This window comes from Zalophus californianus, chromosome 16 (assembly GCF_009762305.2).
Source record: "Zalophus californianus isolate mZalCal1 chromosome 16, mZalCal1.pri.v2, whole genome shotgun sequence".
In the NCBI taxonomy this organism is placed as follows: domain Eukaryota; kingdom Metazoa; phylum Chordata; class Mammalia; order Carnivora; family Otariidae; genus Zalophus; species Zalophus californianus.
This window is the reverse complement of record NC_045610.1, coordinates 15,244-40,123: the sequence shown is the minus strand read 5'-3', so window position 1 is coordinate 40,123 and position 24,880 is coordinate 15,244. Positions and strand designations below refer to the sequence as shown.

Here is a 24,880-nt window from a genome sequence, read left to right as displayed (position 1 = left end):
GTTTAAAACTGCCTTGGAAATGCGTGAAACCATTGCATTTCCTAAAGCCCAAAGCCTCGGAAGATCCGAGTGGGGCTGACCTTGCGGGGGGCCAGGAACAGCTCTGCAGGCAGGGTTGGTGCAGGAAGGGAAGGGGCAGGGCTCTGGGGGTGGTCTGAAGCCCGAGGCGTCCGCGGAATGGGCCGGGTGTGTGCCTGGGGCGGACCCCGCCCATAACCCCCGCCCATGCCTGCGCCGCCGAGCCAGGTGCTGGCTTGAGGAGGGGCCTCCTGGACCACCTGCGGTCGCGGGGAGCCGCGGGCGTGAGGGCGGGTTGGCCGGTAGAGGCAGGCGCGGCATCCAATGGGCTCGGGGCACCACCCTCCCCGACCAGTCACCGCGTGGGGGTGGAGCTACCTCTGCGGGAGGACCCGGAGCTGCCCGGGGGTTGCAGGGGTCGGGCAGCTGGGCCCGCTCCCAGAGAGTTCACCTGTGGCGTTCCCGGCTGGGTGAGAGCGCGCTGTGGGCTGGGGTGGGGGTCCCGGGGGCAGGGTGCGCCCTGGATGGGAGTTGGGGGTTCTCGAAGGCGGCGGGGAGCGAGCTAATCCCGCGAACTCAGATGAGTTTTCTTTTTCCCTTGAAAGCCCTTCAACTGGCCATATCCCCCAGCCCCGTGAACTCCAGGGCCCCGCTCACCCGAGTTTTTGTGGGATGGGTTGCGGACATTTCAGGGTTTGCCTCGTTCCCCTGGAAGAGTGCACGTAAGGACCGCACACAGTCCCCAACTTCAGTGGGGTGCCCCCTGTCCCCTGGCACAGTGCAGGTAATGGACCTTGAGCAGCACCCCGAGTTCAGCAGGGTGTCCCCTGTTCCCCCAGGCACAGGTGTGGTGGTAACAAGCCCCAGAGCCGTCCCCCAACTTCAGCATTGTGCCCCATGTCCTCAGGGGGATGGTGGTAATGGTCCCTTATGATCGTCTGGGAGGGCCCTCCATGTTCCTGCTCCCCCAGGCACAGGTGCGGTGGCAACAAGCCCTAGAGTCATCCCCCAACTTCAGCATTGTGCCCCTTGTCCCCCGGAGATGGTGGTAATGGGCTGACAGGATGGTGCAGGAGGGTCTTCCAGGTGGGGGCCTGGAGGCTGGAGTAAACCAGACCCCACTCAAGTTGCATGAGGAACAGATGAGTTGAGGTGTTCATTTGGAAGAGTAATTTCGCTTTTCCAAAAATGTCAAAGTCATCAGTCTACTTTAGAATGAAGATAATGACTACTTAAAAAACAAGTGTGTGTTTCCCCTTCTCCCAGAAACCGGAGCAGGTGTGCAGGCAATAGGTCGGAGGTGCCTTCTCATCCCCACCTGACAGCACTTCTCTGCTCTGGCTCCAGGAGACCTGAAGTTCTGAACATCAGCATGTGAGTCAGTGATGCAGCTTGTCACAGGATGTCAGCGTTCAGAGAAAGCAGCAGGTCCATTTGGCACAGTGTCATCTTCATGTCAGGACAGGAGGTAAAACCTCTCGTGAACCCCAAACCTCCTGGGCTTTCCTCTTTTCTCTAGTTGAGCCACGAAGTAAAACTTCAGTAGCTGTCAGCATTCTCCATTTGGTGCAGGAGTTAGTTAATTTCCCTGCAGGTAGAAGATTGCAGGTGCAGGGGATCCCATTTTCTCTATTCACTTATTGCTTACAAAATAGATTCTGATCATCTGTTTCCTAGAAGTAACCTTTATTAGAAAGGGAAGGTGAAATTTACTCTTTGTGTGTTTTTAACATATCATTTGTTCCTTCATCTAACAGCGTTTATTCATTTGGGCCTAGGATATGGTTGAGTGGCCAGCATCTAGAGTTAGTTGGCTTTTTGTCGTCAGATACGGACTCGGATGATGTCTTGTCATTTGTCAAAGGTGATGTTTCATAATTGATTAGTCTTTTCATCAGAAGAGTTACAATTAGGGTCGAGGGAAAAATCAAAATTATTCAAAGCAGCCTTTTACTGTTTAAAAGTTGAGCTTGAGGGGCGCCTGGGTGGCTCAGTCATTAAGCGTCTGCCTTCGGCTCAGGTCATGATCCCGGGGTCCTGGGATCGAGCCCCGCATCGGGCTCCCTGCTCCGCGGGGGACCTGCTTCTCCCTCTCCCACTCCCCCCGCTTGTGTTTCCTCTCTCGCTGTGTCTCTCTCTGTCAAATAAATAAATAAAATCTTTAAAAAAAAATAAAAGTTGAGCTTGACTTTCTAGTTTTTCTAAATGTGTCATCTAGATATTTTGACATGCCGATTTTCTCTGTAGCTTTTTTGGTGGTGGAGTCAGAAGGAGAGTCTTTGAGAATTCTGGATGCTGGTGGCATCAAGGGGCTTGGCGTCAGGAGCACTGGGTTGAGTTCTGGAACTGCTTGCCTGACCCTAGGTGAGTCAGGTTATCCCACAGAGCTTCCATTGACTCCTTATGAAATTGCTGGCATCTAATATCTATGGAAAGGCTTTTTCCACAGAAACTGTTCTGCCTGATGAAGAGCAATTAAAAATGAGGTGATTTGGGCTGTGTTATTCTGTGAATAAAGGTTTTAAACCCCCTGTCATAGGATACGGTGTTTTATTGTACAAGGAGTCCTCAGAAGGCTGCAATGAAAGAAGCAGGTCTCAGAGCATGTCCATGTTCCATTGATACGTTCCTTACATTTTGCCCAGGTAGGAAGGTAAGTGGAGAGAAATACGACAGAAGGGGAAAGTAGTGAACCATTCATTAGGTAGCCTTCCACCTTTCTCATGAAAGCCTTGGGCCAGTGTCATTTTGGAAGAAGAGGGGAGTCCTGGAGCTCTGCAGCGGATGGGGGAGTTCCAGGTCTGGGTAAAGCTGACAGGGGTCTCAGAGGAGAGCTGAGTGCATCGAGCAGGAGGGTGTGGGCAGGGCGGGCTCCAGGGGTGGCTTTGGGTCTCCCGGGTGAGAGTGGTGACAGGTGGAGGGCCGTGAGGAGGTTCCTGGCCGAGGACAGGTGAGGCCCAGGTGGAGAGCTGGCCAAGCACCTTCTTCTGCGCCACCAGCCTCACCCAACATACACGACGTCATCGTCTGTCCCTGTCACTCCAGTTCAGATGTCTCAGAGGTGCCAGGCCAAGACGTTTGTTTGAGTTTCTTTCTTTGAGTGTGTGTGAAGTTTCAAAATTTTGATTATGGAAATGACGGGTCATCTGAACATCTGTTACTCTTTTATTTCCTGCTCTTCTTTCCATCACCAAAGTGAATCATACCTGCTAGTGGAAGGGGCTATCTGTGTGTTTTTATATCCCGATTTAATTAAACAGTGGGAAAATAATCTTCCGAAATATGATGAGAATCCTTGGTGGGTGTTCATGTTTTCCTCTTCCATGAACCACATTCCGATACTAGAAATCATGTTTTAATGTAAAACACAGCCTCAGAGCTGTAACAGGGTGCCCTGTCCTTTGTGAGAGGGGCACATGGAGGAGTGTAGGTTCTTTAGGAGCTCGTGGAGTGGTGCATCGTGCTCCCAACAGAAATCGAGCCCCCTGTTAGCCTTCCCTGAGGGGGCTGCTTACCTGGTGGCCCATCCTAGGCTCTGGAAGCTTGACCCGGTGAGTCACTTGTGACTTGAGCTGGGGAATTTATGAAGAAAATGGAAGGAATCCTGGAGGGTGCCTGCATCCTTTGTACTCGGACAACTCCATGTAGCAAAGGAACTCATCATCCCGTGAGGCATGTCGGGATCCCTGAGGGAAAGGGCTTCGCTTCGTGGGCTGAGGTAGTGTCTTCATCCTTATCTGGAGCAGAGCCATGTTGTGTGGCTATGGAGATCCAGACCCTTATGTGACCATGTCATTATTATTATTATTATTATTATTTTAAGAAAACAATATAGACATTGACTTTGAGATACAAATATCGTAAGGAAAAACACAAGGTCAAATATATATATATATATATATATAATGATTGAACTCGTGGCCTCTCTCATTAGTATGGGTAATGTAGGGCTGCCCGTATGAGAAAGACCAAGGAATTATATTTCGATTAGAAGTGTGCTGTGCACACGTAGTGTTTTATTCTGTCATTTGCCTTATTTTTCTGGAGGGAAAATGGAGTGGTGACTGGAGCTTGGTTTCTGATTTTAAGGAATGGGAGACAAGTGAATTGCAAGACCAGTGTTGATGCCGACATGGTGCTCAATGCCCAGCGAGCGAAGGTTTGAAGCTTGGACTTGGAAGCCTTGGTGTTCAGCGAGGATGTTGTCCGAGTTTCCAGCACATCGAGTCACTTGGCTGGTGTGCCTAATCGAGCTAGTTCCTGCCTTTCTAAGGGCAGTTTGAAAGTGGCTTGAAACCCTAGGGTACTTGTGGAGTGGTCTGGATGGGACACCTGTGTGGGCCAGTGTAGACGCCACCCAGGGAATTCCAGAGCTAATGGTGAGCACATTTGTGAGGCTGGAGTTTGCTTCTCTGTGAGAAGCATTGAGCTGCAGTGGAAAGACGTCGCTGGGTCTTATGACTCACTGTGTGAGCAGGTCTGAGCCTGGCAGGGTAGTCGGATCAGATAGCTGGGAGGTTGTGATGCCGTGGTGGTGGACCATTGCTCATGATGGGCAGGCCAGCTTGCTACAGGGACAGGGACTGGGCTGTACTCCCTGGCCAGCCCTCCTGCTGCAGATGTGATGAGAGAGTTGCTTCCTGTTTGGTGCTTGAGCCCTCGGCTCAGCAGGGTGGTTGGTGGGAAGCAGCCCACAGGCAGCATTATCGATTCTTGCCCAGTGTGCCCCTGCTTCCTCAGAGGAGGCACAGCAGATGTCCTCTGCCTGGTGTGTGTGAATTCAGTCAGCAGAAGCAGTTCTTCCAGAGCCCCACCCCTGAGAAATCCTCTCCACATTCCTGTGCTGTGTGCAAGAGGTCGCTTTTCATCTGGAACTGAAATCTCAGCTCCTACCGTTAGGTTCCGAGGCCACACAGGACACCAGTATCCGTGCAGTTCTACTTCTGCATGGGGCCTGATGTGCGAGACTGAGGCCGAGCCTGGTCGGCCTGTTGATGCCGCTGCAGGCTCCTTCCTGGAAAATGTGCAGCACAGCCTGGTTTGTGATGATATCGCAGGAAAGAGGGAGAGGTGCAGCACTCCGCCTGACCACTGGAGTATTCCGGACGTCAATCCCAGGTGGTTGGCGCAGGGAGGAGAGATGTCTGTTTCCCAGGACCTTGGCCAGAGGGAGAGTTGGATCCTGGGATGGGCCTCTGCTCAGCTTTCTCAGATGAGCACCTCAGGCAAGGAGAGGAAGTGTGAATGCTCACCTGTAATTGAGGAAGGTGTCTGGCTTCAGGTCTCATGGGCAGGTGGATTCCTCGTGTGGCTCATTTTCCTGATAGTGTTCAGGATGCAGTCGATGGACCCCTGGTCCTTGGCATCCTGGCTGTGCCAGAGCCCTGGGGCACCTTTTCCCCCGGGGCTTTGGACCAGGAAATCGGAGGGAGTCAGTGGTGAAAGTGTCAGTGTAGGCCTTCGTTTCTGCCCTGCCGAGATGGACTGGTGACTGTGATAACTGCTACGGAAATACGGAGCAGGAGACAGGGCTGGGGTGCTGCAGGGGAGGTAAGGGTGGTGCTTGCTATTCACATAGAGCCAGGTGGGACTTCACTAGGAAGGTGATCCTTGCGTCAAGATCTAAAGAAGGTGAGTGATATCACATCAAGAGCATTCTAAACGGAAGGAAAGCATGTGTATAAGTCCCGGGGCAGGAGCGTACCAGGTATGTCCAGAAGTAGCAAGAAGGCCCTGTGGCCACAGGAGACAGCTTAGGACATGACCTCAGGGAGGTGACAGAGGGAGACAGAAAGCCATTGCAGTGCTGTGACCCCATGGGACCCTATTTCCTTGGGCCATCCTGGCTACAGTGTTGAGAACAGATGACAGAGTGTTGAGGATGGGCAGGGGAGGTCCATGATGAAGCTTTTCCAGGAACTCAGGCAAGAGATGGCCTTTAGTATGGACCAGACAGGTGGCTTTGGAAGGAGTGGTCAGTCCTGTTCTGGGTACGTTTAAGAAGGAGCTCACCGGATTTCCTGATGTGTTAGATACTGGGAGAAAGGAGGAATTGGGGTAACTCCCAGCTGTGGCTGGTTGTCCTGAGTGAGGGGAAGGAGGAGGTTTCTGGGGGTAGGAGGTCGTCTGTGTTCCGCATGCTCAGGAAGGTGCCTTTCACGGTGGATCTGCTGATGTGCGTGTCCAGGAGAACATTTAACATCTACTCCCTCAGCAACTTTCAAGTACAAGTATCCCCCACTTTTTAAAAGTTCACGGTACACATGGCTTTTTTTTTTTTTTTTTTAAAGATCTATGTCATTACCCGGCTTCAATAACAGGAGGAATCCTGAAGAGGATTTCGCTCTTATGAAAAAAGTCGAAAAGTGAGCATCGCGTTCCTCATCTGTTTTGCGGGGAGCCACTGCAGAGGCGGCGTGCACCTCAACCAGGTCTTTCCTGGGAACCACTCTCCACGTCCAGCCCCCAGCACTTTGAATTGTGTCTGTGAGCATCTGCTGTGCTTCATCTCCATTTATTTTGGGCATCTGTTAGGAAGTCGTGTCCTGAGGCCTAGGAAAAGCCAAAGATAAGTCGTTTTTGGAGTCTGAGCACGCGATTTTTTTCTGTAGAAATGAATGGTAATTCCTCCTTTGGTCTACACCATTCCTGCTGTGAAAGGTTTCCTTCCTAGGAAGGAAGGAAACTACTTTCAAATAGCGGGGGAACCTGTACGCCATCCTGCAGGGTTAGCTTTAGTCTCCATGCTGCACAGAACGTTCCAAGACTTATGCATTTTATCACTCAAACATTTTGCCTTTTTTTTTTAAGATTTTATTTATTTATTTGAGAGAGAGAGAATGAGAGATAGCACGGGAGGGAAGAGGGTCAGAGGGAGAAGCAGACTCCCCGCTGAGCAGGGAGCCCGATGTGGGACTCGATCCCGGGACTCCAGGATCATGACCTGAGCCGAAGGCAGTCGCTTAACCAACTGAGCCACCCAGGCGCCCAAGTATTGTGCCTTTGACCACCTTCCCCCATTCCTCCCCCATCCCTGGATCTGGCAACCAGCAATCTGTTCTCAGTATCTGTGCGTTCAGTATTTTTTTTTCCATGTGGAACGTCCATGAACATCTGGTATTTGTCTTTCTGTGTCTGAGTTACTTAGCATAATGCTCCCAAGGTGTCTGTTTCTATGTCTGGCTACTGTGAAGAATGCTGCAGTGAACATGGGAGTGCATCTATCTTTTTGAGGTAGTGTTTTTGTGTTCTCCAAATAAATCCACCCAGAGCAATCACTGGGTCATGTGGTAGTTGTATTCATTTTTCCAGGAACCTCCATACTCTTTGTCACCGGTGCTGCACCAATGTACATTCCCACCAACAGTGCACAGGGTCCCCTTTTCTGCACACCCTTGACCACACCTGGCACCTGGTGTCTGTCTCTGGGACAAATGCCATCCCAACAGTTGTGAGGAGATAGCAGATTACGGGTTTGACTTAGGTTTCCCTGACGACGATTAGTGATGTTGAACAACTTTTTCTGTGTCTTTTGACCACCTGGGTGCCATCTTTGGAAAGTATTCACATATTCTCCCCATTTTTTATACAGGTTTTTTTTGTCTGTTTTGATTTGTATAAGTGTTTTGTATATTTTGGATATTAGCCTCTTCTCACACATATGATTTGCAGATTTTTTTTTTCTCATTGGGTAGGTTGCCTTTTAAGTTTTGATGGTTTCTTTTGCCATGTAGAAATTTCAGTTTGATGTCGTTCCCCTTGTTTATTTTTGCATTTGTTGCCTTTGCCTTTGGTGTCCGATCTAAAAGACTCTTTTCCAAAACCAATGTCGAGAAACTCACTACCTGTGTTTTGTTCTCGGAGGTTTATGGATTCCGGTCTTATATTCAAGTCATTCATCCATTTAAAATTTTTGTGTGTGCTGTAAGAAAGCGATCCAGCTCCATTCTTGTTCATGTAGTGTGCGGTTTTCCAGGACCGTTCACTGAAGAGGCAGTCCTTTCCCCGTTGTATATTTTCTGCTCCTGTGTCGTAAGTTAAGGCCATACATGTGTGGGTTAGTTTCTCAGGTTTCTTCTTCTTCTTCTCCTCCTCTTCCTTCTCCTCCCCCTTCATTTTTTGTTTTACAGTTTATTTTTTGGGAAAGTATTTTTCCTGTTGGAATATATGCAGTGTGGACTTTATTGATTACATGTTCATACTATTTGTTAGGACATTTCTCGTGTGTTTTTTGTAAATGACTTGCCGGATTTATAGCTTTCAACAGGTTTAACATTTGGGCAGAACTACTCAAAATGTTATATTCTTCCATCCGATAAGAGATTGTGTCTGATTGTCTTTTGTGATGCTATCAGTTGTGATAATTGATATCTGTTTCTTTTCCATGATAGGTTTATTAAAGTGATTTTAATATTTCTTAAAAACGTGGATTCTAAATCACTCTTATTTAATAATATGTGTTTATATAAAACAAGTTTAAAGAAATGCATTTATTGGAATCAGCTGTTGAAACAGGAGATAAATATTAATTCCCGTTCAGAGTTAATAATAATTATATCAGAGCTAAGTCTAAATATACTTTTAATGTACTGACTCTAATGAGTACACTTTGCCCAAAGTGCTATGATTATCATTTCCTGAGCTTTCTATTAAGTTCCATTGACCTGTGTGTCTGTTTCTATGTCAGCACCATACAGTTTTGATGAGCACAGCTTTGTAATCTAGCTTGAAATCCGGGCGTGTGGTGACTCCTGCTCTCTTCTTTCTCCAGGTTGCTCTGGGTATTTGGTGTCTTCTGTGATTCCATATGAATTTTAGGACTGTCTTCTATTTCTTTGAATAATGGCACTGGAATTCAGATCGGGATTTCATCACATCTGTAGATTGCTTTGGTTGCTGTGGACATGTGAACATGATTAACTCTTCCGGTTAATGAGCAGGACGTACGCTTCCATTTATTTGTGTCGTCCTCTGTTTCTTTGACCCATACATGCCCCCTCAACATGCATGTGTTTTTCCTTCCTTTTCCAACATGTGTTCAGTGTACCAGGTCTTTCTCATTCTTGGTTACTTTTCTCCTAGGTTTTTTTTTTCTTGATGCAATTGTAAATGGCATTGCTTTCTTCTTTTCTCTTTGGGAAGGTTTGTCATCAGTACACAGAAATGCAACAAGTTGGGACACCTGTGTGGCTCAGTCAGTTAAGCATCTGTCTTTGGCTCAGGTCACCATCCCGGGGTGCTGTCATCGAGACCCACAGCAGACTTCCTGCTCAGTGGGGAGTTGGCATCTCCCTCTCCCTCTGCTGCTCACCCTGCTTGTCCTGTCTCTCTCTGTCAAATAAATAAAGTCTTTAAAAAAAGAAATGCAACAGGTCTCTGTATATTGCCTTTGTATCCTGCAGCTTTACTGAATTTGTTGATTCTAACAGTTTTGTTGGAATCTCTATGGAATTCTATATATAGTACGTCATTTGCAAACAGTGACAGTTTTCCTATTTGGATTTCATCTTTTCTTTCTTTCTTTCTTTTCTTTTTGTCTGAATGCTTTGGCTAGGTCTTTCAATACTGTGTTGAATGAAAGTGATCAGAGTGGGCATTTTTGTCTTATTTTTTTGTCTTTTATATAATATGTTTTATATTTATTCATGAGAGTCAGAGAGAGAGAGAGGCAGAGGCAGAGAGAGAAGCAGGCTCCCCGCCTAGCAGGAAGCCCGATGCAGGACTCGATCCCAGGACCCTGGGATTGTGACCCAAGCCGAAGGCAGACGGTTAACCATCTGAGCCACATGGGCGCCCTCTTTGTCTTGTTTTTGATCTTAGTGGAAATGTTTTCAGCTTTTCACCCTTGGGTATGATGTCGGCTGTGAGTTTTTCATATATGGACTTTGTTATTTTGAGGTGTGTTCCCTCTATACCCAGATGGTTTAGAGTTTTTATCATAAATGCATATCGAACTGTGAAGTGTTCTTGTTGAGGTACAGCGCAATGTGGGGGTTCGCCGGGATAGGCGTGCAGATTTCTCCAGGTCAGAGACCTTTCCGTAGTTCCAAATGACGCAGGATCCTTCTCGGTGGCAGCCTGAGTTCTCTCCTATTATTGAGGTGTCCCCAGTGCCCGGAGCTTTGTAGCCAGGAATCTGGGGAAAAACCCATCAGAACCCAAGCCAGGGTTAGGGTTCGGGACTACGGGCATGACAGGCCCGATCTGCTAGCACTGTGGCAGGCTTTCCAGGGGACAGAGTTGAGGGCGTGGATCAGGATGAATGTCATGCCAGGGATTTTGGCCAGGGGGCCGCTGAAAGTGGGGGTTCGCTAGGATGGGCATCCGGAGTTCCCAATGGCGAGGTTTCCTTCTGTGTGTCAGTCGGAGTCCTCTGGTATTGCTCAGTTGTCCCCAATCCCTGGAGTTTAGAGGAAGGCCTCTGGGGACAGACCCATCACAAGCCAAAATAGGTTTAAGGTTAGGGCTTATGTGCGTGGCAGGCCTGATCTACCAACACAGTGGTGAGCTTCCCAGGGAGCCGAGTTGTGGGCATGGGTCAGGGTGAGTGCCAGGCCCAGGATTTTAGGCCCGACCACTGAATGTGGGGGATGGATGGGGTGGACACGCAGGTTTCTCTTGCCCTGAATGCTTTCTGGAGTCCAAACGGTGAGGTTTCCTTCTGGGTGTAGGCTGAGTCTTCTGGTACTTCTCAGGTGGTCCCAATTCCTGGGGCTTTGGAAACAGGCCTCTGAGGACCGACTCCTGAGAAGCAAACCAGGGTTATGGTAGGGCCTTAGGGGCTTGGCAGGCTGAATCTACGGGCACTATGGCTAGCTTCCCGGGGGTCTGAGTTGAGGCCGTGTGTCGGGGTGAGTGTGAAGCTCATGGTTTGCGGCAAGGGGGCCAATGAAAGTGCAGGTGTGCTTTAATGTGCATGCAGTGTACTCCTGCTCTGAACGCTTCCCACAGTTCCAAATGGTGCGGTTTCCTTCTGGGCGACAGCCTGAGTCCTCTGGTATTGCTCAGGTGTCCCATTTCCTGGGACTTTGGAGCCTGGCCTCTAGGGACAGATCCCTCAGAAGCCAACCTAGGGTTAGGATAATGGCCTAGGGTTATTTCAGCCACATCTGCCAACACTGTGTCATGCTTCCCAGGGCTCTGAGTTGGGGGATGCGTCAGAGTGAGTATCAGGCTCAGGGTATGCCACCAGGGGACCCCTGAATGTGGGGTTTGGCTGGGGTGGGCAAGTAGGGTTCTCCTGCTCTGAATGCTTTCCAGGTTTCCAAATGGCACAGTTTCCTTCTGCGTGGCAGGCTGAGTTCTTTGGTATTTCCCATGTGTCATCAATCCCTGGGGCTTTATTGCCAGGCCTCTGGAGACAGAGCCCACAGAAGCAAACCCTGAGTAAGGGTTAGGGCCTACGGGTGTGGCAGGCCCAATCGGCTTGTGCCGTGGAATGCTTCCCAGGGGCATGAGTTGACCACATGGGTCACAGATTAAGGTCAGGGTTTGCAGCCACTGAAAGTAGGGGTACGCTGGGATGGGCATGCAGAGTTTTCCTACTCTGAATGCTTTCTTGAGTTCCAAATAGTGTGTTTTCCATCTGGGTGGCAGGTTGAGTCCTCTCGTATTGCACTGCTGTCCCGAATCCCTGAGGCTTTGGAGCCAGGTCTCTGGGGAAAGAAACCTCAGAAGCCTACCTAGGATTAGGGTTGGCCGTAGGGGCATGGCAGTTGATGTGCCAGCACTGTGGCGAGCTGGGGTCTGAGTTGAAGGCATGAATCAGGGTGAGTGTCAAGCTCAGGGTTGGTGGCCGGGTGTCCTCTGAATGTTGAGGTTCGCTGGAATTGGCATGCAAACATCTCCTGCTGCGAATGCTTTCTGGGGTTCCAATTGGCGTGGTTTCCTTCATGGTGGCCGGCTGTGTCCTCTTGTATTGCTCAGATGTCCCCATCTATAGTGCTTAGGAGCCAGGCCTCTGGGGACACAACCCTAAGAAACCAACCTGTGCTTATAGGGCCTAGGGTCAGGGCGAACCGTACATGTCCATACTGGGGAGAGGTCTGTGTTGATGGCATTGTTCAGGGTGAGTGGCCGGGTCAGGGTCTGCCGCCAGGGGGCCAATAAATGTGGGTTATGACTGGGATGAGCATGCTGAGGTCTCCTGCTCTGAATCCTTTCCATAGTTCCAAATGGCGCATTTTTCTTCTGGGTGGCAGCCTGACTCCATTGAAATGGCTCAGGTGTCCTGAATCCTTGGGGCTTTGGACCCAGGTTCTGGGGACAGACCACTCAGAAGCCAACCTAGGGTTAGGCTTAGGGCTTAGGGCCATGACAGGCCTGATCTGCCAGGGCTGTGATGAGCTTCCCGGGGACTGAGTTGAGGCCATGGGTCAGGGAAGCGTCAGGCTCAGGGATTGTGGCCTGGGCACATTGCACTTGGGGTTCGTTGGGATGGACCAGCACAGTTCTGCGCTGAATGGTTTCCGGAGTTCCCAATGGCACATTTTCCGTTGTAGTGGCAGGCTGAGTCCACTTGTACGGGTCAGGTGTCCTGAATCCCTGGGAACTGAGCCAGGCCTCTGGGGACAGACCCCTCAGAAGTCTCCATAGGATCATGGTTAGGACATGGGGGCCTGACAGGCTCGAAGTGCCGACGCTGTGGCGAGGTACGGGTGTTTTGACTTTAGGGCGTTCCTCAGGATGAGTGTCAGGCTCATGGATTGCGGCCAAGGGGCCGATGAACCTGGGGCATCCCTGGGATGGGCATGCAGTGTACTCCTTCTCTGAACGCTGGCCTGAGTTCCACATGGCGTGTTTTCCTTCTGGGTGACAGGCTGAGTCTTCTGGTCTTGCTGGAGCCAGCCTTCGCGGACAGATCCCTCAGATGCCTCCGTAGGGTGAAGGTTGGGACCTGGGGTCACCGCGGGCCTGACGTGCAAGCACTGTAGCCTGCTCGGTGGGGTTTGTCTAGAGGGCATGGGTCAGGGTGAGTGTCAGGATCATGGTCAGCCGCCAGAGGGCGCCAAATTTGTGCGTTGGCTGGGATGGGCATTCCGAGTTCTCGTGTTCTGAATCTCTCCGGAGTTGCAAGTAGTGTGTTTGAATTTTTTTTGGCAAGCTGAGTCCTCCGGTGTCGCTCAGGTATTGGCATTCCGGGGGCTTTGGAGCCAGGCTTCTGGGGACAGAAACTCAGAAGCCTACCTAGGGATAGACTTACGGCCTAGGGTCATTTCATCCCTGATCTGCCCACACTGGAGCAAGCTTCGGGGGGCGGGCGATCTGAGTCGGGGGCGTGGGATTAGGGTGAGTGTGAAGCTCAGGGTTTGCGGGCAGGGGCCGTTGAAAGTGGCATTTCGCTGGGATGGGCACGCAGAGTTCTCCTACTCGGAAAGCTTTGCCCCGAGTTCCCAATGGTGCGGTTTCCTTTCTGGGAGACAGGCTGAATCCTCTGGTATTGCTCAGGTGCCCCTGATCCCTGTGGCTTTAGAGCCAGGCCTCTGGGGCCAGAGCCCTCAGAAGGCCGCGAGGGATAGGGTTAGGGCCTAGGGGCCCGGCAGGCCTGATGTGGCAGCATCGGGGGTTTGTCTTGAGGGCGTGGGTCAGGTTGAGTGTCAGGCTCGGGGTTTGCTGCCATAGGGTGCAAAATTTGTGCATTCCTTAGGATGGGCATTCAGAGTTCTCCTGCTCTGAATGCTTTCCGGAGTTCCAAATGCCGCATTTTCCTTTTGGGTGGCAGCCTGAGTCACTCGATATTGCTCCGGTGTCCCGAACCTGTGCGGCTTTGGAACCAGGCTCTGGCGACTTACCCCTCAGAAGCCAGCCGAGGATGAGGGTTAGGATATAGGGGCACGGGAGTCCTGACCTCCCAGCACTGCGTCGAGGTTCCCGGGGGTGAAGGTTGAAGGCGTGGGTCAGCGTGAGTGTCTTGCTCTTCTTTTTGGCCAGGGGACCGCTGAAAGGGTGGGTGCGCTGGATGGGCATGCAGCATTCTCCTGCTGTGAATCCTTTCCGGAGTTCCAAACAGTGGGTTTACTCACTGGGTGGCAAGCTCAGTCCTCTGGTATTGCTCAGGTGTCCCTTGCCTTTGGGACTCTGGAGCGAGCCCTAGGGAACAAAGCACTCAGGAGCCAATCTAGGCTTGGGGTTAGGGCCCAGGGGCACGGCATGCAGAGTTCTCCTGCTCCCAGTGCTTTCGGAAGTGCCAAATGGTGCATTTTGCTTTGTGGGGTCAGGCTGAATCCTCTGGTATTGCTCAGGTGGCCCAAATCCCTGGGGCATGGAGCCAGGGACCTAGGGAGAGAGCTCCCCGAAGCCAAGTGAGGGTTAGGGTTAGGGCCCAGGTGCACGGCACTCCTGGTCTGCGGGAACTGTGGCGAGCTTGGGATGGGCTGTATGTCTTGAGGGTGGGGGTCAGGTTGCGTGTCAGGCTCAGGGTTTGCCGCAAGGGGGAGCAGAAAGTGTAGTTTCACTGGGATGGGCATTCAGAGTTCTGCTCTGAATGCTTTCCAGAGTCCCAGTGGCGGGGTTTCCTTCTGGGTGGCAGCCTGAGTCCCTTGATACTGCTCGGGTGTCCCGAATCCTTGGGGCTTTGGAGCCAGGCTCTGGGGACAGACCACTCAGAAGCCAACCTAAGGTTAGTCTTTGGGCTTAGGGCCATGACACGCCTGATGTGCCGGCGCTGTGATGAACTTCCTGAGGTCTGAGTTGAGGCCGTGGGTTGGGGGAGCATCAGGCTCAGGGATTGCGGACTGGGCACATTGAACTTGGGGTTCGTTGGGATGGACTGGCACAGTTCTCCTGCTCTGAATTCCTCCCGGAGTTCCCAATGGCACGTTTTCCTTTTTAGTGGCCGGCAGAATCCTCTGGTACTGGTCAGGTGTCCCAGATCCCTGGGGCTTTGGAGCCAGGCTCTGGGGACAGAGCGCTCAGAAGCCAACCTAGGGTTAGGCTTACGGCTTAGGGGCATGACAGGCGCTTCCCTGGGTCTGAGTTGAGGCCGTGGGTCAGGCTGAGTGTCAGGCTCAGTGTTGGCCGCTAGAGGGCGCAAAATTTGTGCGTTCCCTGGGATGGGCATTCAGAGCCCTCCTGCTCTGAATGCTTTCCTGAGTTCTAAATGGCGCGTTTTCCTTCTTGGTGGCAGCCAGAGTCCCTCGATATTGCCTGGGTGTCCCGAATCTCTGGGGCTTTGGAGCCAGGTTCTGGGGACTGACCCCTCAGAAGCCAACCTAGGGTGAGGGATAGGACATGGGGACACCAGAGGCCTGATTGCCAGCGCTGCGTCGAGTTTCCTGGGGGTGGGGGTCAAGGGCGTGGGTCAGCATGAGTGTCTTGCGTCAGTGTGAGTGTCTTGCTCTTCTTTTCAGCCGGGAGACCGCTGAAAGGGTGGGTGCGCTGGGATGGGCATGCAGCCTTCTCCTGCTGTGAATCCTTTCCCAAGTTACAAACGGCGGGGTTTCTCTCTGGGTGGCAAGCTGAGTCCTCTGGTCTTGCTCTGGAGCGAGCCCTAGGGAACAAAGCACTCAGGAGCCAACCTAAGGTTGGGGTTAGGGCCTAGGGCACGGCAGGCAGAGTTCTTCTGCTCTCAGTGCTTTCAGAAGTGCCAAATGGTGCATTTTGATTTGTGGTGTCAGGCTGAGTCCTCTGGTAGTGCTCAGGCGGCCCAAATCCCTGGGGCATGGAGCCAGGGACCTAGGGAGAGACCTCTCTGAAGCCAAGCGAGGGTTAGGGTTAAGGCCCAGGTGCACGGCACTCCTGGTCTGTGGGAACTCTGGTGGGCTTGGGATGGGCGGTTAGTGTTGGAGGTGGGGGTCAGGTTGAGTGTCAGGCTCAGGGTTTGCCGCGAGGGGGCACAGAAAGTGTAGTTTTGCTGGGATGGGCATTCAGAGTTCTCCTGCTCTGAATGCTTTCCGGAGTTGCCAGTGGTGCGGTTTCCTTCCGGGTGGCAGCCTGAGTCCCTTGATACTGCTCGGGTGTCCCGAATCCTTTGTGCTTTGGAGCCAGGCCCTGGAGACAGACCGCTCAGAAGCCAACCTAGGGTTAGGCTTAGGGCTGAGGGGCATGACAGGCCTGATGTGCCGGCGCTGCGATGAGCTTCCCGGGATCTGGGTTGAGGCTGTCGGTCGGGGGAGTGTCAGGCTCAGGGATTGCGGCGTGGGCACATTGAACTTGGGTTTCGTTGGAATGGACCAGCCCAGATCTCCTGTTCTGAATGCTTACTGGAGTTCCCAATGGCATGTTTTCCATTTTAGTGGCAGGCTGAGTCCTCTGGTAATGGTCAGGTGTCCCAAATCCCTAGGGCTTTGGAGTCAAGCCCCTGGGGACAGACCCTCAGAGGCCTCTAGGGTGACGGTTAGGGCCTAGGGGCACGGCAGGGCTGACGTGTAAGCACTGGAACCTGCTCTGGGGGGTGTGTCTTGAGGGCGTGGGTCAGGTTGTGTCAGGCTCAGGGTGGGCCGCCAGAGGGCGCCAAATTTGTGCGTTGGCTGGGATGGGCATTCAGAGTTGTGTTCTGAACCCTCTCTGCAGTTGCAAGTAGTGTGTTTGAATTCTTTTTGGCAAGCCGAGTCCTCTGGTGTTGCTCAGTTATTGCCATCCCTGGGGCTTTGGAGCCAGGCTTCTGGGGACAGAAGCTGAGAAGCCAACCTAGGGATAGGCTTATGGCCTAGGGTCGTTTCAGCCCTGATCTGCCCACACTGGGGCAAGCTTTGGGGGGCGGGGGGTCTGAGTGGGGGGTGTGGGTCAGGGTGAGTGTCAGGCTCAGGGTTGGCGGGCAGGGGGCCGTTGAATGTGGCATTTTGCCGGGATGTGCACCCAGAGTTCTCCTACTCGGAAAGCTTTGCCCCGTGTTCCCCATGGTGCGGTTTCCTCCTGGGAGACAGGCTGAATCCTCCGGTATTGCTCAGGTGCCCCTGATCCCTGTGGCTTTAGAGCCAGGCCTCTGGGGCCCGAGGCCTCAGAAGCCAGCGAGGTATAGGGTTAGGGCTTAGGGGCTGGGAAGGCCCAACGTGCCAGCACTGTGGCTTGCTTCCCCGGGGTTTGTTTTGAGGGCGTGGGTTAGGTTGAATGTCAGGCTCAGGGTTTGCCACTAGAGGGCGCAAAATTTGTGCGTTCCTTGGGATGGGCATTCAGAGTCCTCCTGCTCTGATTGCTTTCAGGAGAGCAAATGGTGCGTTTACTTTGTGGGTGGCAGCCTGAGTCCCTCGATACTGCTCAGGTGTCCTGAATCTTGGGGCTTTGTAGCCAGGTTCTGGGGACTGACCCCTCAGAAGCCAACCTAGGCTGAGTGTTAGGACATAGGGACACGGGAGGCCTGATGTGCCAGCGCTGCGTCGAGGTTCCCGGCGGTGGGGTTCAAGGGTGTGGGTCAGCGTGAGTGTCTTGCTCTTCTTTTCGGCCAGGGGACCGCTGAAAGTGTGAGTTCGCTGGGATGGGCATGCCGCGTTCTCCTGCTGTGAATCCTTTCCGGAGTTCCAAACGGTGGGCTTTCTTTCTGGGTGGAAGGTGAGTCCTCTGGTATTGCTCTGGAGCGAGCCCTAGGGAACAAAGCACTCAGGAGCCAACTTAGGGTTGGGGTTAGGGCCTAGTGGTTAGAGCGTAGGGGTTAGAGCATAGCGGCTAGGGCGTAGGGGTTAGGGTGTAGGGCCTAGGGTTAAGGTTAGGGTTAGGGCCTAGGGTAGGGCCAGGGTTAGGGTACGGGTTAGGGTTAGGGTATGGGTTAGGGGTTAGGGTTAGGGTACGGGTTAGGGGTTAAGGTTAGGGTACGGGTTAGGGGTTAGGGTACGGGTTAGGGGTTAGGGGTAGGGTTAGGGTACATACAGTATCTCAGACCCGATCCGGGTCTGAGGCCTGTTGATCCCCTTTGTGGGGGCCATGTTTCACAATGCCCGGCGTACCTTTAAATCCCTTAAATCTCGGACTCCTCACCGTCTGGGCACAATGTCCTAATGTCTCCATCTTGTGGATGAGGAAGCAAGGGGCTCAAAGGAGCCAGGGACCAGTGTACCCTCAAGGTGAATCAGCTACCACATTGAGAGGTGTGATGATGCATCTTTGGGGTGCTCTAGACCTGTCCTGATGCAGAGGCAGATGGCAATAAGGAAGGGCCTGGCTTTGAAGTAGTAGGGGAAGTAGTAGGTGCTCTCTGGTGTGACAGAAACCACGGACTCTGGGAGGATGGGGCAAGCTATGTCCATCTCCGAGGGGTTGGCCGAGGCCAGAGGCGACTATGCATAGCCGTGGGAGGCTGCCGTGTGCTTGCTGCCCCCTGCTCTCCTGCATGCGCTCACATGGCGTTGCCTGGCAGCTCCCGCCCTGGGCACAGCCACGGAGTGCTCTGCCCGCCACGCCATGCTCAGAGTATCTGTGGCTGCTGTCGCCATCTATCCTCATGGCTCTCTAGGGCTGTCTGTCTGTTGCCACCCCCACCCCTCTCCCGAATGCCCACTGGAGCCCCGAGAAAAGACATCTGGGAGGAGGGGTGAAAACTTGAGTCTCAACAAAACGTAGCAGGTGACTTGTTGAGCTTTCCGTTCATGCACTATGTGGATGGACAGTGCCTTCCCCTGCCTTGTCTTCCATCCCTTCTTTCTCACCCAGAGCCTCGATTTTCCCCAATATCTCCAGGAAATCTTCTCGTCTGTGCCAGTGGCCTGAGAAGAGCGCTTTGGGCTGGGCAAACGATAACTGTGTTATCACAGTCTTGGCCCCTCCAGACACAAGTGAGCAGGTGCTTTAGAGGCCGGGCCCTTGGAAGCTCCCTCCCGTTCCTCTGCTTTATTGTCTTGTACAAAGGATTTCCCAGCACTGTAGACAAAGTCTCCCTTCCATCTCTGTGCCCATCCTCCCAAGGTGACTGGCTCATTTGAGAACCTGGGGCCCACGGGGCAGGGGTGGATGTCTCTTGGCCATCCTGTACCACTGAGATGCTCTTTCCCCAGCACAAGCAGGTGAGGGAGCTCTAGGCAAACTGTGTGCCCTCCAGGGTCACACCTCAAGGTCCACTCCTGCCTTCTTGCCAATCTGGACCACAGTCAGCACCTCCTTGTGACTGCCAGAACTCCCACCCCATGGCTCCGACATCTAGCCCTCCAGCAGAGACAGTCTAGTCTCCAGCCACCCCGGTGGGAACTGAAGAGGCAGACAAGGGCTGGGTTGGGGCCACTGTCCTTAGAAGTAAGAGTGAGACCTGCCTTTCCACCAAAGGCCTCAACCCAGCCTAGAGCAGATGGGCAGCCCTGGAGGGAGGGCAGCCAGCTCTCCCCAGGCTCCCCATGCCTCCTGCACGTGCTCTCCTACTGCTGCTCTCATTCAACACGTCGTGTTCTTTTCTCTTCATCTGACCACTGAATCTGGCGATACGATGTGTCTAGGCCTGAGCTGCTTGCATATGTTAAAACACCAAAGTGGCAGGAAGCTGCTGTCAGGCTGCGTGCGGGCACCTGGTCTCCAAGCAGACAGAGGGTGGGAGACTGCCCAGGGCCACAAGCACCCCCACGTCGTGGACACCGTCCAGAGCCGTGCTCCCTGAAAGGGATGTGCCAATAACTCAAGGCGCCCCTGGGCCAGGGTAAGCCTCATTCCCAGGTAATCTGTGGAGTCCAGAGTTTATTGCTTCTTTTTGTGCTTGATTTTGAACCTCTTGGATGAGGGAGCAGTGCTAGATACCCTGGGATCTCTGGAGTTGAGACCATTTGCGAATTTCATAAGTGGCTTCCGTGGTGTGGGCCTCAGGGTCGCCAACACTTACCCTTCCTATGGTGACTTATCTGCAGGCACCAGGAGCAGCCCCAGAAGAGATGTTTGCCCCTCTGCCAGGTCCCAGGCAGCAGGGGCTTTGCTAGCCATATTGAGAAGCGAAGGGCCCTTCATTTTTTTATTTTATTTTATTTTTATTTTTATTTATTTTTATTTTTTTTAAATTTTTTTGTTTTATTGTTATGTTAATCACCATATATTACATAATTTGTTTTGGTGTAGTGTTCCATGATTCATTGTTTGTTCATAACACCCACTGCTCCATGCAGAATGTGCGCGAAGGGCCCTTCAGAGGCTCTCGGTGAAGAAGCAGCCTTGCCCGGCACTTGGACGGCTTGGCTGTGTCTTGCCAGAGGCGGTCAGTGTTAGAGGCCCATCCACAGTTGGTCTCCTGGCTCCACCTGGCAGCAAGGAGCTGCTTCTGAGAATTTTTCTCTCTCTCCCTCCCTGTTGGGTGCAGGGGAGCCTAAAGCGGAGGGGTTTCTTTGATTTGCTGCATGAGAAGTGATTTGCAATGACAAGCTTTACTTTTGGAAGGTTTTCTGGTGGCCGATTGCTGCTTATACCGTAGAGCAGTGACATTTTGTTTGATCTCTCTTTGTATGCACTTTTCTTCAGGACCACAGCACGCCAGGGAGAGGTGGGTGGGGAGCAGCACCTGCAGTTGCAGGAGGCTGGTCTCCGCAGGTTAGAGAACAGCCTCTCTTCCCTACAGAACAATTTCATCAACCTCAGCTTTCTCCGCCTCTTCCGTGCTGCCCGGCTCCTCAAGCTGCTGCGCCGAGGCTACACCATCCGCATCCTGCTGTGGACCTTCGTCCAGTCCTTCAAGGTGAAGCCCAGGCACGGCCCTCGTGCCCTGACCCTCCCCTGTGTGATGCACAGTGCTGTGGCCACCACCTCCTCCTTGCCACCAGAGCAGCCCCTCCTCGTGGAGGCTCCTTGTTGGGACCCGTTATCCTATTGTAGTTTACAAAGACATTTTAAGTGATCCAGAGAGCATCTTGGTAATGCTCACTGACTCTGAGGTGGGTTCTATGACTGATTATAGACGAAGGAACTGAGGCGGTCTCTTGGTGGAGGGGCTTCATGGTCAGTGGGGGTGGATTTGTGGTCGCTGGGGTCTGGGTGGCCCCAGAGATCCGGCCACCGTCCACTCTGCAGACGAGGCCCGAGCAAGGTAGCTGGGCAGCCCTCCCTGGAGCTGCCCTGTCCTCTGTATGTCTCCACAGGCCCTGCCCTACGTGTGTCTGCTCGTCGCCGTGCTGTTCTTCATCTACGCCATCATGGCATGCAGGTGGGTGCGCCTGATGGGACAGGGAGCAGAAGGGGCCCCTGTGCCCTGGGGCAGAAGGGCACTGATCATGGTCATCAAATGGTATCAATGACAGATTGGCACTTGGGGAACATTTCTATGTTTGAAGCACTTTATGAACTTAATTCTCAGAAAGAATGTTCTACCGATAAGGACACGGAGGCTGGGCACCACGGGTTTGGGCCTGTCACCCAGAGTCCACTAGTGAGGAGTAGCTCCACCGTCTGTGGGAAAATGCTCTGCTGTGCTCCTGAGTGGAACCCCATTGGGCTGTTAGGGTGTTGATGGGCATGTTTGATTGGGTGCCGGGCCCCCATGGTGGTGGAGCTTTTGAGCACATCTGCCTAGTTCTGAGTGGCCTGCAAAGCACCAGCTGGTCATTCTGTTAGTCCAGAGAGTTGACCTGATCCTTTACAGGAAGTTATATGTTACAGAAGAAAAAAGTCAACAGGATCACACCAGATCACTGTACTGTCAAGTTCAGCTTGGATAAGTTAGATTGCCCTTATTTTGCCAAAGAACCCTTTGTCAGCTACTTAGAAAAACATTTAAAAGAAAGCAGTGTTCCAGTTTTAAATCTTTGGCATCTGGCCACTTTTCAACAGTAGGATGGGAGATGGATCCAAATGTTAAATTATAGTGGGAGAAGCCATTGTCTTAAAGGTTAGCTGAGAAGTGATTTTTAAACTCTACTTCAGGGATTGAAAAGGTTCTCTTCCTTTAAAATTTGCTGAGATCTGATGCTATTTAAAAAATAAATATATTTGTGCCTGCTTTGGTTTGGGAATTTATAAGACCAGAAGGGTTACTGATCTTTGTTTTTGGTGAATATGTGATAGTTCATAAATTTTTCAGCCAGATTCCAGATTTTAAGCCAAGTACAGTTACTGACTTGTTTGCATTCCTAACCCTAAAAATAAATCAATTAAAATGGATAAAAAGCCCATTGTGATATTTGCACAGAAATTTAGAAAGAAACTTTCAAGTTGACCTCATAGCTATTACCAATAAAATTATTGCTTCGGAGTCATTGATGACAAGGTGAAATTTCAAATGCTTCCTGTCTTATATATAGCGCAGCCCATGTAAACTTAGCTCTGGGTGGCATTTTTACTTGGCATGCAGACTTGCAGGTGTAGACATGTGGAGCTGGGCGGGGGGGCGGGCAGTGACATGTTTGGCTGGAAGTGCTGACCCCTCCAGCCCCTGCCGCAGTGGTGGTGGCTAAGGGCAGCGTCCTGTGCCCTGTGGGTCCTCACGTGCACACATCCTCTTCTGCCTGGCCACAGCTCCTGAGGACCCAACAGTACCAGCCTGCAGCCTTCTTTCTCATTTCAGGTTTTTGGAAATACTGCCCTGGATGATGACACCAGCATCAACCAGCACAATACCTTCAGGACGTTTTTGCAAGCCTTGATGCTGCTGTTCAGGTGTGTTGTTTGGGGAGTCAGCACAGGCTCAGAGGCTCCTCCGTTCAGGAGGGACAGGGCGTGTGCCGACCCAGAGGGCCACCCCCCTCCGACACCCAGCTCGTGCTGGCTTCCCCTCAGTGGGCCTTCCCAGCTTCTTCTCCCCTCTTCCTCCTTCCTGCCCTAAGGGTTCCTGGGCCTCGGGACAGATGGAAGGGAAGTCCATGAGGGAGGTCAACCTGAGAGCCCCAGGTGAGGCTGGCCTTGACCACCTCAGCTCAGATCCCTGGGGGTGGCCAGAAGGCCTCTGGTGAAGCTGCAGCCAAGGGTCTGGGAGGACAGAAGGTGTCCAGCAGGGCCTTTTTCGGTGTGCTGGACATAGGCTTTGCATCTGCTCACCTTGTTGACTGCAGGGTCTGTGGGATCGGGGGCGGGGGCAGGGGCGGGGGCAGGGCAGGGGGACACAGAGTGTGCTACTCAGGGACCCAAGGAGCTCAACTGGCCAGAGTGAGTGCCTCCACCTGCCCCATGGCTCACAGGACTGCAATCCCCTAGGCTCCAGGCTCCAAGGCAGGCAGAGTAGCTTGTTTCTGGCTCAGGCGCCTCCCTATGTGCTCGACAGGGCTGCATGTCAGCTTTTGTTCCGAGACGTGACACACTCTCTGTGGCCCATCCTGGTTTGGGGGCTGTGGGGAGGGGGTGAATGTGTCTCACTGCCTCCAGGGTCCCCTTCGTTAAGGCAAGCCCACCACATGACCCTAGGAGGGAAGAAAGGAGCTCTTCGTAGGGACTTGAGGGGTACTGACATAAAACCCTGCCTGGGACTCCTTCTTGAGGTGCCCACATGCGTGTTTGTTCATGCAGATGCACCAGGATGCTGTAAGGCCTGTGTTGGGAGATGCCCAGCACGGTGAATCCCAGGCAGATGCATTCCAGGGCCCGTGGAGGTTCTTCTTTTTATGGAGGGAGATCAGACCGATCTGCTTAGCTAAGCTGCCTGGAGAGAGTTGTCTGACTCTTGTTTTTTTAATCAGATAGACAAGTATCCTTAGGCCTACACCTTCTCCAAATGACATCATTTCTCTGGACTTTAGCTATTACATTCATTTCATCTCTTCATTAATTAATGTCCTGCCTCCTGCTGCAAGAGTTGAGGCAGGCCTATGAAACCAGCCTCAGTTTTAATTCTTTGTTCTCAAAGATCTCTTTTCCTCCCTGGTCTCTGTGTCATGTGTGAGCACCAGTATCAGTCAGGCCTGGCATTGGACAGCTGCCCTGCAGGAAAAGCCCCCTACTCCTAGCCATTGTTAATGGGAAGTGGGCTCCACTTGTGCCGAGAGCTGGCCATGCAGGCACACCCAGTGTCGGGGGGGGCCCAGGCCTCTGGGCTGCCTGCTAGTCTAGTGCACATCTGGCCCTCGTGCTGGCCGCACACCCAGGGACAAAAGTCCATGAAGAAAGGTCCTCCAGGGTGGCCACTCAGGCTGGTGGGGCTGTTCTTGCTGTGTTCAGGAAACAGCAGATGCTGGTGTGGCTGGAGTGGACTGAGCAGAGACCACGGGGAAAGAGCAGGCTGCGAGTTTCACAGAGCTGTGGGCAGTTGTGTGAATGTTGGGTTTTGCAGTAAGTGAGGGGTCATTGAGAGGAAAAGTGACCTGATCTCACCTCTGTGTGGTGGACCCACTTGGCTGTTGGGTGGGGCAGAGCAGGAAGATCCGTGAGGAAGCTATTGCAGCAGCTCAGGGGAGGTGGTTGTTGCTTAGCCCAGGGTGCTGAGAAGTGGTAAGAGTCTAGCTGGTTTTTGAAGGTAGATGAGCTGATGAAGCTGGTGAGAAGGAATGGAGGCAGGGATGCCTGCAGTATATTTGGCCTAAGAAACGGGATGGAGCCCCCATTTCTTGAATCAGGGAAGTTTGGGATGGCACATGCTGGGTGAGGGAGGCCAGGAAGGGCTGTGTTGGCTTCGAGGTGCCAGAGGTCCATGAAGGGGCGCTCACCATAGTGCTGACTTTTGGTGCAGTTCCTTGTTGTCAGTAACTAGTTTCTTTCCGAGTTAATGATCAATTTGAAAACCTAATGCCAGAGGATTCTTTTTAAGAAGCAGGCATCTCTTACCTAGACCTTACATATGAGTGGGTTCTCTGTGGGAGGGAGCCCAGGGAGGGTATGCACTTGAGCCAGCTCTTCTGAGATTTCTTCTCAGGCTGGCCTGGGCCTTCCTTTGTGGGTCTCATGGCTCTGCCCTTCTTCTCAGGGGTGCCACTGGGGAGGCCTGGCATGAGATCATGCCGTCTTGTCTCAGCAACCGGGCCTGTGATGAGCACACCAATGCCAGTGAGTGTGGGAGCGACTTTGCCTACTTCTACTTCGTCTCCTTCATTTTCCTTTGCTCCTTTCTGGT

At 52.5% G+C, this 24,880-nt stretch overlaps 1 protein-coding gene across 1 annotated transcript in view; it reads left to right on the top strand.

The window, feature by feature from the left end:
* Positions 1–1,322: 1,322 nt before the first annotated feature.
* LOC118356377 (voltage-dependent N-type calcium channel subunit alpha-1B-like) overlaps positions 1,323–24,880 on the top strand; it is a gene marked incomplete at its 3' end in the record, with an annotated part of 37,826 nt that continues 14,268 nt past the window's right edge. The window contains exons 1-5 of the mRNA XM_035724667.1: positions 1,323–1,486; positions 20,471–20,587; positions 20,988–21,056; positions 22,409–22,500; positions 24,734–24,878. Coding sequence (XP_035580560.1) covers positions 1,421–1,486; positions 20,471–20,587; positions 20,988–21,056; positions 22,409–22,500; positions 24,734–24,878 — 489 coding nt within the window. The remainder of the gene's footprint in view (positions 1,487–20,470; positions 20,588–20,987; positions 21,057–22,408; positions 22,501–24,733; positions 24,879–24,880) is intronic.